This window comes from Nicotiana tomentosiformis, chromosome 5 (assembly GCF_000390325.3).
Source record: "Nicotiana tomentosiformis chromosome 5, ASM39032v3, whole genome shotgun sequence".
Lineage (NCBI taxonomy): Eukaryota > Viridiplantae > Streptophyta > Magnoliopsida > Solanales > Solanaceae > Nicotiana > Nicotiana tomentosiformis.
This window is the reverse complement of record NC_090816.1, coordinates 128849149-128863542: the sequence shown is the minus strand read 5'-3', so window position 1 is coordinate 128863542 and position 14394 is coordinate 128849149. Positions and strand designations below refer to the sequence as shown.

Below are 14394 nucleotides of genomic sequence, written 5' to 3'. Positions count from 1 at the left end.
TGTGAAAATCATGCTTTCTTTGATAAAGAACTTACCTTCTAGTTTCTAAGTGTAAAGGCAAATTGTATGAAAGGCTTCTTTCGTCATTTTCAGGTTATTGTCCAACTATGCTGAGCTAAATCGAGCTTACTCTAATATCTTTCGCAAAATTTTTAGAACCCGTTTGAATTGGCTTAATTTAAGTAATTTTTAAGCCAAAATAGCTTTGAAGCCATAAGTTAGGAATTCCATCTTTTGGTTTTTGGCTTATTTTTATCATTTTAGCTTAAAAATAAATGCTTAAAAATACTTTTTTATTTTATCCAATGTCACAACCCAATTTAGGATCATGACCGGCACTAAGGAGCAAATGCCCCCAAGTAAGCCTTATCGGTATTTTACAGAAAATCGGACAGAATTTTTCCAGTTTTTAGACTATCTCAAAAATTTTCCTGTCTCAAATCAACAACCAAACATCCTAAAATCAATCCAAACAACAATAACTTTATCAATTAACCTAAATAAATATCTACCATTAACCCACTAACAGCTAGAAATACTAATTTATCTCCAACTTTGATAATAAAGAGCGATACTCAACATAAGTCTATAATAACAAAAGAATACTCATGACACTAAAAGAATGACTATGGAGCGACTCTAAGAGTTCAAAGAAAAGACCATAACAATAAATAGAATCTCCGCCCACGCGAACAAGTGCTAGGCTCACCAAGAACTATCAACATGTGCGCTCTAATTAACGAAATTCTCGCCCGCGTCAATTGCTATCTATGTAAAAAAAATAGCGGGGAGTGAGTTGACAACTAACATAAAAGAACTCTGCAACTCAACAGAATAAAACTCCCAACATCCGGTGATACCAAGTCCCAAGCTCTACAACAGTATACTAAATATCCTCATACAACATTATCTATAAAAAGGGAAAATGAAATAGAACTAGGTAGAGGGTGACTCCGAGGCCCGCAGACGCCGGTAGGTATACCTTGAAGTCTCCATATCTAAGCTCTACTCACCGGTGCCTAGGCTGGTAAGGCTACCTGGATCTGCATAAAAGGATGTGCAAAAGTGTAGAATGAGTAGACTACAACGGTACCCAATAAGTGCTAACCTCGGTAGAGTAGTGATGAGGTCAGGTCAACACCCTACTAGAATAAATAAGAAAATTGAACAGGTATATGATAGTGTGATAATGATAAACAAGATAAATGAAACAATGAAGAAAATATACCAAGAATAGATACACTGAATTAAGACAATTAAGGCATCACGAAAGTAAACAATGAATAATATGACAAGGAAACAAAGCAACAAACACACAAGTAATAATACTTAACCACAACCCTTTTTATTGGGGACAAGTCAGAAACCATGCTAGTATATATATTAAACAGAAAATATCATAAGAATTAAGAATGCCCTTTCAGAAACAATAAACAATAATCAGTCTCATCATGTTTTTCATGTAATATAAATCAATTGATAATTCAGTAATAAGCTCGGTAAAATACTGTGTAATATCAATATTCATGTTTGAGAAATTTCAATGAATAGATCATATAATTGGTATAACTGTGTACTTCTTCGCACGAAATCAAATATAACGGTAGTCCCTACTCGAGGGAAATCAGTAACGGTATGCTAGTTCTACCTTTCCACTAGCGAGGGTTGTAACAGTAATCGGTAATTACAAGGTGCATCAGGTCTAATGAACCCGCCGTTAGCTACGGGATCCTTCAATATCTACTCCCATTTATACTTATCTCTGTAATCCATATATACTCGTAGAAAATATTTTAAAAACAATATAGGGCATTTCGGTTCTTATAAAATCATATAATTTTATTTCGATAAAAAGTAAATTCAAGTAACGGTAAAACAGATCTAGTGACAACGTAAATATTTAAAACAACGGTAATCATCTCAAATAACTATTTCGGTATCATATCGAGTAAAAAATTTGTCCCACATGCAACTCAAAATAATCGGTAACATATTCATATTAAAAATCATGTGTAATTCATGCAAGTTATGAAAACACAAATTGCAGTAAGATTACTACTCACATTACTTTGTGCGAAACACCATGAACGATCCGTATTACTTTCTTCAATCAATTTATAATCACATCAATATCGATCTCGTGTTAATTTTCTTATTTTAGCTAATTTAGAATTCCCAACCCTTGGGTTCATGTTTGACTCTTAATTCGTCAATTTATACTTACTCGCGCTACTGGTAGTTTAGAATACTTCAAAATCTATTAAATACAATTTATTCATATGATATACCCAATTAATTCATGGAAAAGTCTTATGAATTTCTTCCAATTTCTTTGACTTTATCTTTTAAATTCTTAATCCAATTTCAAAATTATATCTACTCAGCCCTATAAGAATCATGTATATAAAATTTCATTGTGTGTACTAGATTAATAGTAACTTGAATTTTGTTGATAGCTAATAGTGTGCTAAGTATTAAGTAAAGGAATAAGATTACCATGGAAAAGTTTTAGAATTCAATTACCTAGATTGTTCCCCTTCTCTGTAAATCCCTTTGCTAGAACAAAATAAACCCACTTTATGGTTTCTTTTAATCGCCTCTGTTCGTTTTGCTTCTGCCGAGCTTGGCCCCTTATTCTTTTGTTTTTGAATGCTTCAATGCTTCTGTTTCTTTTTAGCGCAACTTTGCTGCTTTCCCCTTTTCCCCTTTCTTCGTTTTTTTGATTTTTGTCCAGAATGGGCATCGGCCCTTTTATTGAATTCCTTCTTTTTTTGTGTGTGTTTTATTAGTTAGTTTCTTCTTATTATTATTTTTGCTAATGATCAATACACCCTTATAAAAAAAAGGGTATTACATTCTCCCCACCTTATGAAATTCGATCCCTGAATTTACAACAAGTGCATACCTGTAGACTGAAATAAATGGGGATACTTCGCTTGCATATATTTTCTACTTCCCAAGTAGCTTCTTCATCGGTATGATTTCTCCATAAGACTTTAATGAACACAATTTTTTTTGACTGTTGCTTCCTTACTTGCCTATCAACAATGGCCATCGGCTCCTTCTCGTAAGACAACTTCTCATCGAGCGGTATAGTCTGTGCTTCAACCACCTGAGATGAGTCTGATATACATTTTCTTAGCATTGAGACATGAAACACTAGATGAATAAAGGACAACTCAGGAGGAAGTGACAAACGATAAGCCACAGCTCCCACTTGGTCTAGTATCTCATACGGTCCTATAAACCTGGGGCTCAACTTACCTCTTTTCCCAAACCGTATTACACCTTTCATAGGGGAGACTCGTAGGAACACTTTGTCTCCAATTGCGAACACTATGTCTCTTCTTCTCTTATCCGCATAAGATTTTTGTATGCTTTGAGCTGTAAGCAATCTCTGTCTGATCAACTGGACCTTGTCCATAGCTTCTTGTACTAAGTCAGGTCCCAATAATTAGTCTCACCAGCTTCAAACCATCCGATTGGAGAACGACATCTTCTACCATATAATGCTTCGTACGGTGTCATCTGAATACTGGACTGAAAGCTATTATTGTAAGCAAATTCAGCTAAAGGTAGACAAGCGTCCCAACTACCTCCAAACTCGAGAATGCAAGCTCTAAACATATCCTCCAAGATCTGTATAGTACGTTCAGACTACCCGTCTGTCTGTGGGTGAAATGCAGTACTAAGATCTACTCGTGTACCCATTATTTCTTGAAAAGAATTCCAAATGCGTGAGGTAAATTGTGATCCTCTATCAGAGATGATGGATACTGGAACTCCGTGAAGTCGAACAATTTTGTTCATAAATATTTGAGCATACCTCACTCCACCATATGTAGTTTTCACTGGCAAAAAATGTGCCGATTTCGTCAATCAATCTACAATCACCCATACAGAGTCATAACCTCTAAGGGTTCGTGGTAGCCCGGTGACAAAATTCATAGTAATCCTTTCCTATTTTCACTACGGAATCTTAATTTGTTGTAGTAGTCCCGTTGGTCGCTGATGCTCAGCCTTGACCTGCTAACAAGTCAAACAACTAGAAGCAAAGTTAGAAATATCTTTCTTCATACCTTCCCACCAATAAAATTGCTTTAGGTCATAATACATTTTAGTAGATCCAGGATGTATAGTGTATCTAGAAATGTGGGCTTCTTCAAGAATAGCATATCTCAACCCATCTACATCTGCTACACATAGCCTGTCACCCAATCGAAGAACATCATCACTTTCAACAATCAGATCCTTGCTTTTACCAGCTAAGGTTTCATCTCTGTATTTGCATAATCGCTCATCCTCATATTGGGTGGCCTTAATGCGCTCAACTAATGAAGACTTAGCCTGAGCACAAACCAACAATGCCTCTGAATTCTGACACCAAATCCGATACCTGTATCTTCTAGTCTCTAAATATCTTTGGCCAAAAGTCTTTTTCCAGGAGCTATATGTGCCAAACTCACCATAGATTTCCTGCTCAATGCATCAACCACCACATTGGCTTTTTCAGGATGATACAAAATAGAACAGTCATAGTATTTGAGTAGTTCCATCCACCAACGATGCCGAAGATTCAGATCTCTCTGTTAGAAGATATACTTCAGACTTTTACGGTCAGTATAAATCTTATAGGTTTTGCCGTATAGATAATGCCTCCAAATTTTTAGAGCAAATACCACTGCAACTATCTCTAAATCATGTGTAGGATAGTTTTGCTCGTGATTTTTCAATTGTCTCGAAGCATAAGCAATAACGCGACCATTTTGCATTAGAACACATCCTAATCCCACCCTCGATGCGTCACAGAACACCATAAATTCTCTGGAACCTGATGGTAAGGCTAATATTGGTGCAGTTGTCAAACATGTTTTGAGTTTTTGAAAGCTCTACTCCCATTCCTCCGTCCACTGAAACTTTGCATTTTTCTGTGTTAGCTTGGTCAGCGGCGCTACTATTCTGGAGAAATCCTGCACAAAATGCCTGCAATAGCCTGCCAAACCTAAAAAGCTATGAATCTCTGTAGGAGAAGTAGGTCTGGGCCATTTCTGCACAGCTTCGGTCTTCTTAGGATCTACCATAATTCCATCTTTGGATACAATATGCCCCAAAAATGATACTGAGTCTACCCAAAATTCACGCTTTGAGAACTTAGCATAAAGCCGATGTTTTTGCAATGTCTGCAACACAGTCCTGAGATGATTCTCGTGTTCTCCTTGGCTACGAGAATATTCTAGGATATCATCATTAAATACTATTACAAATCTATCCAGAAATGGCTTGAAAACCCTATTCATTAAATCCATGAATGTAGTTGCAGCATTAGTCGGTCCGAAAGGCATCACAAGAAACTCATAGTGCCTGTATCGAGTTCTGAAAGCAGTCTTAGAAGTATCTTCATCTTTGATTCTAAGTTGATGATAACCAGAACGGAGGTCAATCTTTGAAAAGTGGGCAGCTCCTTGTAACTGATCAAACATGTCATCTATACAAGCAAAGGATATTTATTGCGTATTGTTATCTTGTTCAACTGCCTATAGTCAATGCACATTCTCAGGGATTCGTCCTTCTTCTTTACGAATAGTACTGGTGCACCCCATGGAGATATACTCGGTCTGATAAAACCCGTATCTAACAAATCTTGCAGTTGTTGTTTTAGCTCCTTCAACTCTGCTAGTGCCATCCTATATGGCGGTATTGATATGGGCTGTGTGTCAGGTGTAAAATCAATACCAAAATCTATTTCTCGTACTGGAGGCAATCCTGGTAAATCCTCAGGAAATACATCAGAAAATTCTCTCACTACTGGTACATTTTCTATACTAATTGTTTCCTTTCTTGTGTCATTTACAATAGCTAAGAGACCCAAGCAACCTTTCTTCAGAAGTCGTTGAGCCTTCATAAAAGATACAACTTTGCAAGTCTCTGGAACCTGACCCCCTTTTAGAACAAAACTAGGTTCGTTTGGTATCTCAAACTTGACTATCTTTGCATGACAATCGACAAAAGCATAGCAAGAAGATAACCAATCCATTCCCATCACCATGTCAAAGTCAATCATATCAAGTACAATAAGGTCAGCTAGAGTATCTCTACCCTCAACCCGAATCTGGCAAGCACGATACACGTATTCAGCTAATAGAGACTCTCCAACATGAGTAGCAACAAAAAAGGATCATTCAATAGCTCAGGTTGTCTACTAAACCTCAAAGCAAAGTACGAGGACACATAGGAGTGAGTAGATCCCAGATCAGTCAACGCAAGTGCATCAAATGAACAGATAGAAAGAAGACCTGTAACCATAACATTCGAGGCCTAAGCATCATGTCTAGTAAATGCAAAAACTCTCGCCTGACCTCTACCAGCATTCCCTTGTCCTTGATTCACAGTAGCACGATCTCCAGCACCTCAACCTCTATTTCCTGTACATGTAGCAGCTGAAGTATTACGAGTGGTCTGAGCAGGTGCAACAGACTGAATAGAAGTCTGATTGAAATTTCTCGGAGGATGAGGGCAATCCCTCAAGTGATGTCCCAACTGGCCATACCGAAAGCACTCTCCAGTTAGAACACGACATTAGCCAAAATGTGATCTACCAAAGGTCTGGCAGACTGGAGTAGTGGCATATATCTGCCCAAAATTACGATGTCCAGATGATGATGGTCCCCTAGTACCCTGTCTGTATTGTGGTCTGTATGTGGACTGTGAAGACAGGTGTGTCCATGTCTGAGAACCCTGTTGCTGCTGTCTCTAACTTCCTGCTCTGCGATTTTCATCAAAACCGCCACTGAAAGAGCCCCATGTCTTGGCCTTCTTACGTAAATCACTAGTTACACGCTCGTCACATCCCTTATTTTCAATCTTTCTAGCGAGATCGACTACATCAGAGTATGACAAAGTCTTCATCTGGGGGACTACAACAGTGTATAGACGACCAATCAACCCATCAACAAACCTCTGAACTCGAGCTTCTTCGGTAGGACTAAGTAAGGAGCATATCTAGCCAGCTTACAAAACTTGGTGTTATATGTTGACACATCCATATCTGGAGTCTGAACCAATCTCTCAAAGTCTCTAGCATATTTTTGCATCAGTCTGTCTGGAAGAAAATGATTCATGAACAACTTAGTGAATTCGTTTCATGTCAGTGGTGTTGCTCTTGCTGGCCTTCCTAGTAACACAGTTCATACCATGTATTGGCCATATCCTCTAGTTTGTATTGTGCGAGCTCCACGACTCTCTCACTAGAACATCCAAGAGCACGTAATGCCTTGAGTGTCCCATCCAAGAAACTTTGAGGATCTGCTGAATTATTAGAACCTGTAAATTTTGGTGATTTCAATTTTAGGAACTTTTGTAGGGATACTTCCTTATTCCTGAACGTCTTAGTCTGTGCAGGTGCTTGTGTCTGTAAAGTAGCCTGAGGAGATGAGCTTCAACCCTAAGTAAGCACCAATGCCTCTAACACATTCAATAACCTTACCACTGTATCTACAGGTAAGGCAACAGTAGGTACAACAGTTGGAACTGGTGGTGGAGCGTCCTGCACCCCATGTTCTTGTACTTGATCTGGCATAGTAGCTTGGGGTTGACCCATGTTCCCAACTTCAGGTTGATGAGCAGCATGTCTTCTAGTTTGATGAACCCCAACTTGACCGCCACCTCGGGTAGTACCACGTCCAGCACCACGTCCAGCAGATGAAGGTGTGCGTGTCCTAGCCATCTGCGAAAGAAATACTCCAAAGTCAATCTCAAGTTATCTCAACGCACGATCAAAGAATGAAAGAAGGGAAAATATTCCTAAATGTTCAGTAGCCTCAAGATCATAAGTATGGGTGCCTACATACCCATGAACAAGACTCTACTAAAAATTGCTCCATGACTCGGGACGTAAAACCTGGCTCTGATACCAACTTTGTCACGACCCAATTTAGGATCATGACCGGTACTTAGGAGCAAGTGCCCCCAAGTAAGCCTCATCGGTATTTTATAGAAAATCGGACATAGTTTCCCCTATTTTTGGACTATCCCAAAAATTTTCCTGTCTCAAATCAACAACCAAACATCCTAATATCAATCCAAACAACAATAACTTTATCAATTAACCTAAATAAATATCTACCATTAACCCACTAACAGCTAGAAATACTAATTTATCTCCAACTTTGATAATAAAGAGTGATACTCAACATAAGTCTATAATAACAAAAGAATACTCATGAAACTAAAAGAATGACTATGGAGCGACTCTAAGAGTTCAAAGAAAAGACTATAATAATAAATAAAATATCCGCCCACGCGAACAAGTGCGAGGCTCACCAAGAACTATCAACCTGTGCGCTCTAATTAGCGAAATTCTCGCCCGCGTCAACTGTTGTCTCTGTAAAAAAAATAGCGGGGAGTGAATCGCTAGATCAGTGAGTAATAACACTTAACCACAACCGTTTTTATTGGGGACAAGTCAGAAAACATGCTAGTATATATATTAAACAGAAAATATCATAAAATTCCCTTTCAGAAATAATAAACAATAATCAGTCTCATGTTTGGGAGGTTTCAATGAATGGATCATGTAATCGGTATAACTGTGTACTTCTTCGCACGAAGTCAAATATAACGGTAGTCCCTACTCGAGAAAAATCAGCAACGGTATGCTAGTTCTACCTTCCCACTAGTGAGGGTTATAATGGTTATCGGTAATTACAAGGTGCACCAGGTCTAACGAACCCGCCGTTAGCTATGTGATCCTTCAATGTCTACTTCCATTTATGCTTATCTCTGTAATTCGTATATACTCGTAGAAAATATTTTAAAACAATATAGGGCATTTCGGTTCTTATCAAATCATATAATTTCATTTCGATAACAGTAAATTCAAGTAGCGGCAAAACAGATCTAGTGACAACGGAAATATTTAAAATAATGGTAATCATCTTAAATAACTATTTCGCTATCATATCGAGTAAAAGACTTGTCCCGCATGCAACATAAAATAATCGGTAACATATTCATATTTAAAATCATGTGTAAATCATGCAAGTTATGAAAACACAAATTGCAGTAAGTTTACTACTCACAGTGCTTCGTGCAAAATACCAAACTCGTCACCTCGAACGATCCATACGACTTTCTTCAATCAATCTATAATCACATCAATATCGATCTCGTGTTAATTTTCTTGTTTTAGCTAATTCATAGCTAATTTAGAATGTCCAACCCTTGGGTTCATGTTTGACTCTTAATTCATCAATTTATACTTACTCACGCTACTGGTAGTTTAGAATACTTCAAAATCTATTAAATACAACTTATTCATATGATATACCCAATTAATTCACAGAAAAGTCTTATGAATTTCTCCCATTTTCCTTGACTTTATCTTTTAAATTCTTAATCCAATTCTAAAATTATATTTACTCAGCCCTATAAGAATCATGTATATAAAATTTCACTGTCTGTACTAGATTAATAGTAACTTGAATTTGTTGATAGCTAATAGTGTGTTGAGTATTAAGTAAAGGAATCAGATTACCATGGAAAAGTTTTAGAATTCAATTACCTAACTTGTTCCCCTTCTCTTTAAATCCCTTTGTTAGAACAAAGTAAATCTACTTTATGGTTGCTTTTGATCGCCTCTGTCCGTTTTGGTTCTGTAGAGCTTGGGCCCTTATTCTTTTGTTTTTGAATGCTTCATTGCTTCTGTTTCTTTTTAGCGCAGCTTTGCTGCTTTCCTCTTTTCCCTTTTCCCTTTTCCCCTTTTCCCCTTTCTTCGTTTTTTTAATTTTTGGCCAGAATGGGCTTCGACCCTTTTATTGAATTCCTTTTCTCTTTGTTTTTGTGTTTTTTATTAGTTAGTTTCTTTTTTTTTTTTGCTAATGACCAATACACCCTTATAAAAAATATAGGGTATTATATCCAAACACTATAAAATAGCTTAAAAGCTATTTTGACTTTAAACCACTTAAAATAAGTCACTCCAAACGGACTCCTAGACTCTTTTAGCCGTTGAAACTAAAAATAGCTGGCGGAATCAGAAGCCTTTGATCTTTGATTAATAATATGATTGGGGATATGAAATGAAACAAAAGTGATTGAAGAAGCACAATTTTTTTTATTGTTGAATGTCGCTTTTTTAAAATATCTTTAGCTTGATCTATTGATTCACTCACAAAAAAAAAAGACAGAAGGAAAAGCACCTGATTTACATTGGAGATTCTATATGTTGGAGTGTGTGACCATCTCTCTAAGAATACACTTTTATTCACATAACTATGTCTTCAATATATCCACCCATGTGTTAGCACGTGGAATTCTTTTTTTTTTTATAACGGGTATCAATAAGACTCGACCTCAGGACCTTTGCCTGCTTTTATACTATTTTTAAATGTTATTTACCTAATTATGATTTTAACATTATAAGCAGAGTATGGTCTATATGAAAAAGAGGAGGTACAGTGTTTTTGAGGCAAGTAGCAACTCAAATTTATACTTCAACGAAACAAGTGCAAAATCATACAATGATCTTTTAGGGAAAATGATTCTATATAACCGCTCTCAAAATAATAGCTGAAAAATATATATTTTTTGTAGATATATACATTTTGTATGTTATGTATAAAAATTATACAAATTTTATATACTTTTTTGGCTACCAAATATAAATAATTTTTGGCGCGGGCTAAAGATGATAATACCCGGATCTTTTATTGTGTACTTGTATTACAGGATTCGAGCCCATTACTTACCGTTTAGAAATCTTTTGAAAAGCCCATTACTCAGATGGTTTAGCTGATTGGGCCATGGACTATGGTATCATTTGGGTTCACAACTTCGGCTACTTTCAATAATCCTAAAAGATCAAGCAATGTTCACCAATGCTAACTTTGTAAAAACCTTTCAATCTAGTGCACAAATCATCCACATTCAGCCTTCGGGCAGGTTCAGGGAAGGGCCGTACCAAAAGGATGTGATGTATACAGCCTACTCTAATGCAAGCATTAATAACTACTTTCATGGGCTCGAACCAGTGACCTATATGTAACACAAAAGCAACTTTATTGTTACTCAAAAACTCCCTTTTTTGTAAAAAGATACATTTCTTGATTTATGATACTTCTCTGTCCAACTTATGTATATTCTTTAGATTTTGAGATATTTCAGAATGTTTAACACTCTTCTGTTTCTATCAGACTTTTATAATTTTCAAGAATTTAAATTCATCTAAATATTCATATTTAAAACGTTATGTAATGTTTTCTCTATAAATGTATTACTTTCTTGCATCGTTAAAAGTTTTCTTTATCAAGATATAACATTGATCAAACTAACAGTGTAAAAGTTGAACAATGTTAGTTTTCAGACTCTGTTTCATTCTTTTGAAACCACTGTTGTAATTGAGATTTGAGAATCCATTTTTTTAGCATGCTTTTTGCTCAACAATTGCTCCAAATGTGATATAAAAAAAATAATACAATTGCTCCAAATATATAGTAGCAGCTAGTGCAATCACTGAATAATAGCAAGCCAAAATATTTCCAAGAACTTCATTTGAAGAGTCTCACTTTGCTGGATTCAGCTGTTCCAAATTCCTTGTTATTTGGAACATTATGTTTACACTTAAATATTTTCATATGGTTCAAATATATATAACCACAACAACAACATGCCCAGTATAATTCCACATAGTGGAGTCTGGAGAGGGTAGTGTGTACGCAGACCTTACCCCTACTTTGTGAAGATAGAGATGTTGTTTCCAATAAACCCTCGCCTCAGAAAATGGCTCAACCATATATATATATATATATATATATATATATATATATATATATATGGGAAAATCTTGAACCCCACTTGAAAAATTCAAGAACCAAAATGAAATGTTCTTACATTGTTTGTCTTAGATCCTGAATCCTGCTAGTTGTTGGCAAAGAACACTTTCCACTAGTAGAGAAAGACCTCTTCATACTAATAGGAACTTTTTGCAGTGAACGCCCAAAGGAGTAACTCTTCATTACTTTATACAAACTTGAATTTCTGCTTCCTCTCTTTGACATAATTTCTAAACTCCCTTTACTATTCCCTTCTGCAAGTTGATCATTTGAACTCGAACCCCCTTCAATTTTTTCAAGATTCATCTCGAGATGAATCATTTTAGCAGCAGAAGAATCCATTGAGACCGATCTTCGTGCTGGCTGCAGATCATCATTCACTTTGACTCTGTGCTCAGACAAATCGCTAAAAACACGAACCCCTTTCTTCCTTTCATCAACAACACGTGGAATTTTCATCGATAGGTCCATCGTTCTCCCCTCCTCATTATCAAGATTTTCATGATTTCCTTCTTCACTCGATTCAAGATTTTCGAGTTGATCACTTTGCCTTCCATTCTCAGCTTCAACTTCATTTGGACTAGAGTCACCACCAATATTCATGATCGATACAACTTCCACAGCATTACTCATTTGAGGTATATTATCCATATCAGAAACTATAGGAGCGCGACATAACGGGCAATTCTTGTGTGACCTTAGCCAAGTATCAATACAAGGGATATGAAAAGCATGGCTACATTTTGGCAATAACCTAAGACTCTCACCTTCCTCAAATTCAGTCAAACAAACAGAACAATCACTTCCTTCAATCAAAGATTCATCTTTTTTGTACTTAAACACTGTAATTGAATCAATTATTTCTTGTGGTAGTCCAATAGTACGTATATACCAAATTGGATGATCAACCATTGGTCCAAGATTCTCATCAATAAAATCCTCTCTATTTTCATTCAATTGTTGAAGATTATTTCTCCTATTCCTAGAATTGGACCTATATCTCTTAAGTGAAAACATGTAACAAATAAACACAAAAACAGCCCCAAGAACACAAAGCATTAAAATAAAATAAAAAGGCATGTGATATTTATCACTTGTTATAGGAGGTGGAGGAGGGGGGAAATAAGGAACACAATCATCAGGACAATCATCTGGTGTACAATTCAAACACATAGTATTTTTTTCTGAAAAAATTGGAGGTGTTTCTAATGGATTTGGTTTTAATATAGTAACTACTAGCATCTTTCTATCAAAAATAGCCATAAAAACAGAAACTAAGAATTAGAGGAACACAAAAATAGTACCTTTAAGTTAACAAGAAACCAAGAAGATGATGACCCTTTTTCTAGGATTATACAATACCTTGGAATTTTCAACAAACTATGAAAAATGGTATCATTTTCTTGGATATTTAGGGGAAGATGAATACAGTTCCTTAAAAGGGAAAATAAGAAAATTGTACTAACTCTTTTCTTGGATTTTTTTTTTCCACTCTGCTACATCTCAGTGTGCATTGAGATATAGGATTACTACATGTATTTTACTAAGATTTTCAGTTGGTTTTTGGTAAGGGTGAAAGAAGAAAGGGGAAGTTTACTAGAAATTTCTTTGTTTTGGCAGATTTGAGAGAAGTCAATGGACTTTTACGTGATATACGCGTTAATAAAAAAGGTGGGGCCTTGCATCACACAAAAATTCAAAGAAGACTATTAGACAGGACTAAAGTGTAAAAAACAACAAAATTGATTAGGTTTTTTGTGTATATCCTTTTACACTTAAACGTAAGTATCACTTCAATGAACAAACTAATATCCAAATGAAGCTTGTGAATAGTAACATAACATACGCAAGATTTTATGTAACAGTGTCAATATATTATATAATTCGATGTACATGTAAGTTTGATTATGTATATAAAAGAATCGGTCTTTTAATTTGTGTTAAATCTAAATAGTTACGTGTAACAAATAAATTCTTGGACTATGGTAGGTAGGTAATCAGCTTTCTTTTCCTTTTTTTTAACTTTAGGATGGATAATAACTTGGCTAAACTTGAAGTGTTCAAAGCTTTCAACCTCCCATTCATAGGTGGATTTTAGATTTCTGGAACATGAATGCATCATTAAAAAAGCGAGATAAAAGAAATACTAAGTGGGAATTAATTCATGTTTCTTTAGATAAATAACTCAATATTCAATTAAGTACATCATTCAATTTTTTTGGTGTACGTGGGCCAATAGATAATATTAAATCAATTTTACGAAATACATATATAAAATATCTAGTTTAGCGAAAAGATTATGGGTTCACATAAACCGTAAAAAGGACCTAAATCCGCCCTTGCTCCCATTTTAAGAATGCATATATGCTTTCTCAATTTTAGAGATGAAAATAAATGGGCAAGTGGTTGCATTAAATGCCGCTACTAATGCAAGAGCTGCTCAAGATTTGTGGTATGAGGCCAAACTATTTTACTCTTTTTTCTCCATGTTATCTGTCTCTTAAAATGAATAATACTTGAGTTCCGTCTTTTTAGAGAAAATGACTCCAATAAAAAACGTCATGTT

At 35.8% G+C, this 14394-nt stretch overlaps 2 protein-coding genes across 2 annotated transcripts; both read right to left on the bottom strand.

Moving 5' to 3' along the window:
- Positions 1-538: 538 nt before the first annotated feature.
- Positions 539-4772, bottom strand: LOC138893151 (uncharacterized). The gene is made up of 6 exons (XM_070176923.1): positions 4680-4772; positions 4467-4586; positions 4080-4347; positions 3265-3435; positions 2906-3159; positions 539-586 (listed from the first exon to the last, which is right to left on the bottom strand). Exons 1-6 carry the CDS (start codon positions 4770-4772, stop codon positions 539-541), a joined length of 954 nt encoding a protein of 317 aa, XP_070033024.1.
- Positions 4773-11485: 6713 nt separating this feature from the next.
- LOC104108148 (RING-H2 finger protein ATL52-like) lies at positions 11486-13455 on the bottom strand. The gene has a single exon (XM_070175353.1). The coding sequence runs from the start codon at positions 13089-13091 to the stop codon at positions 11883-11885; it is 1209 nt and encodes a 402-aa protein (XP_070031454.1). The 5' UTR covers positions 13092-13455; the 3' UTR covers positions 11486-11882.
- Between the last annotated feature and the right edge of the window lie 939 nt (positions 13456-14394).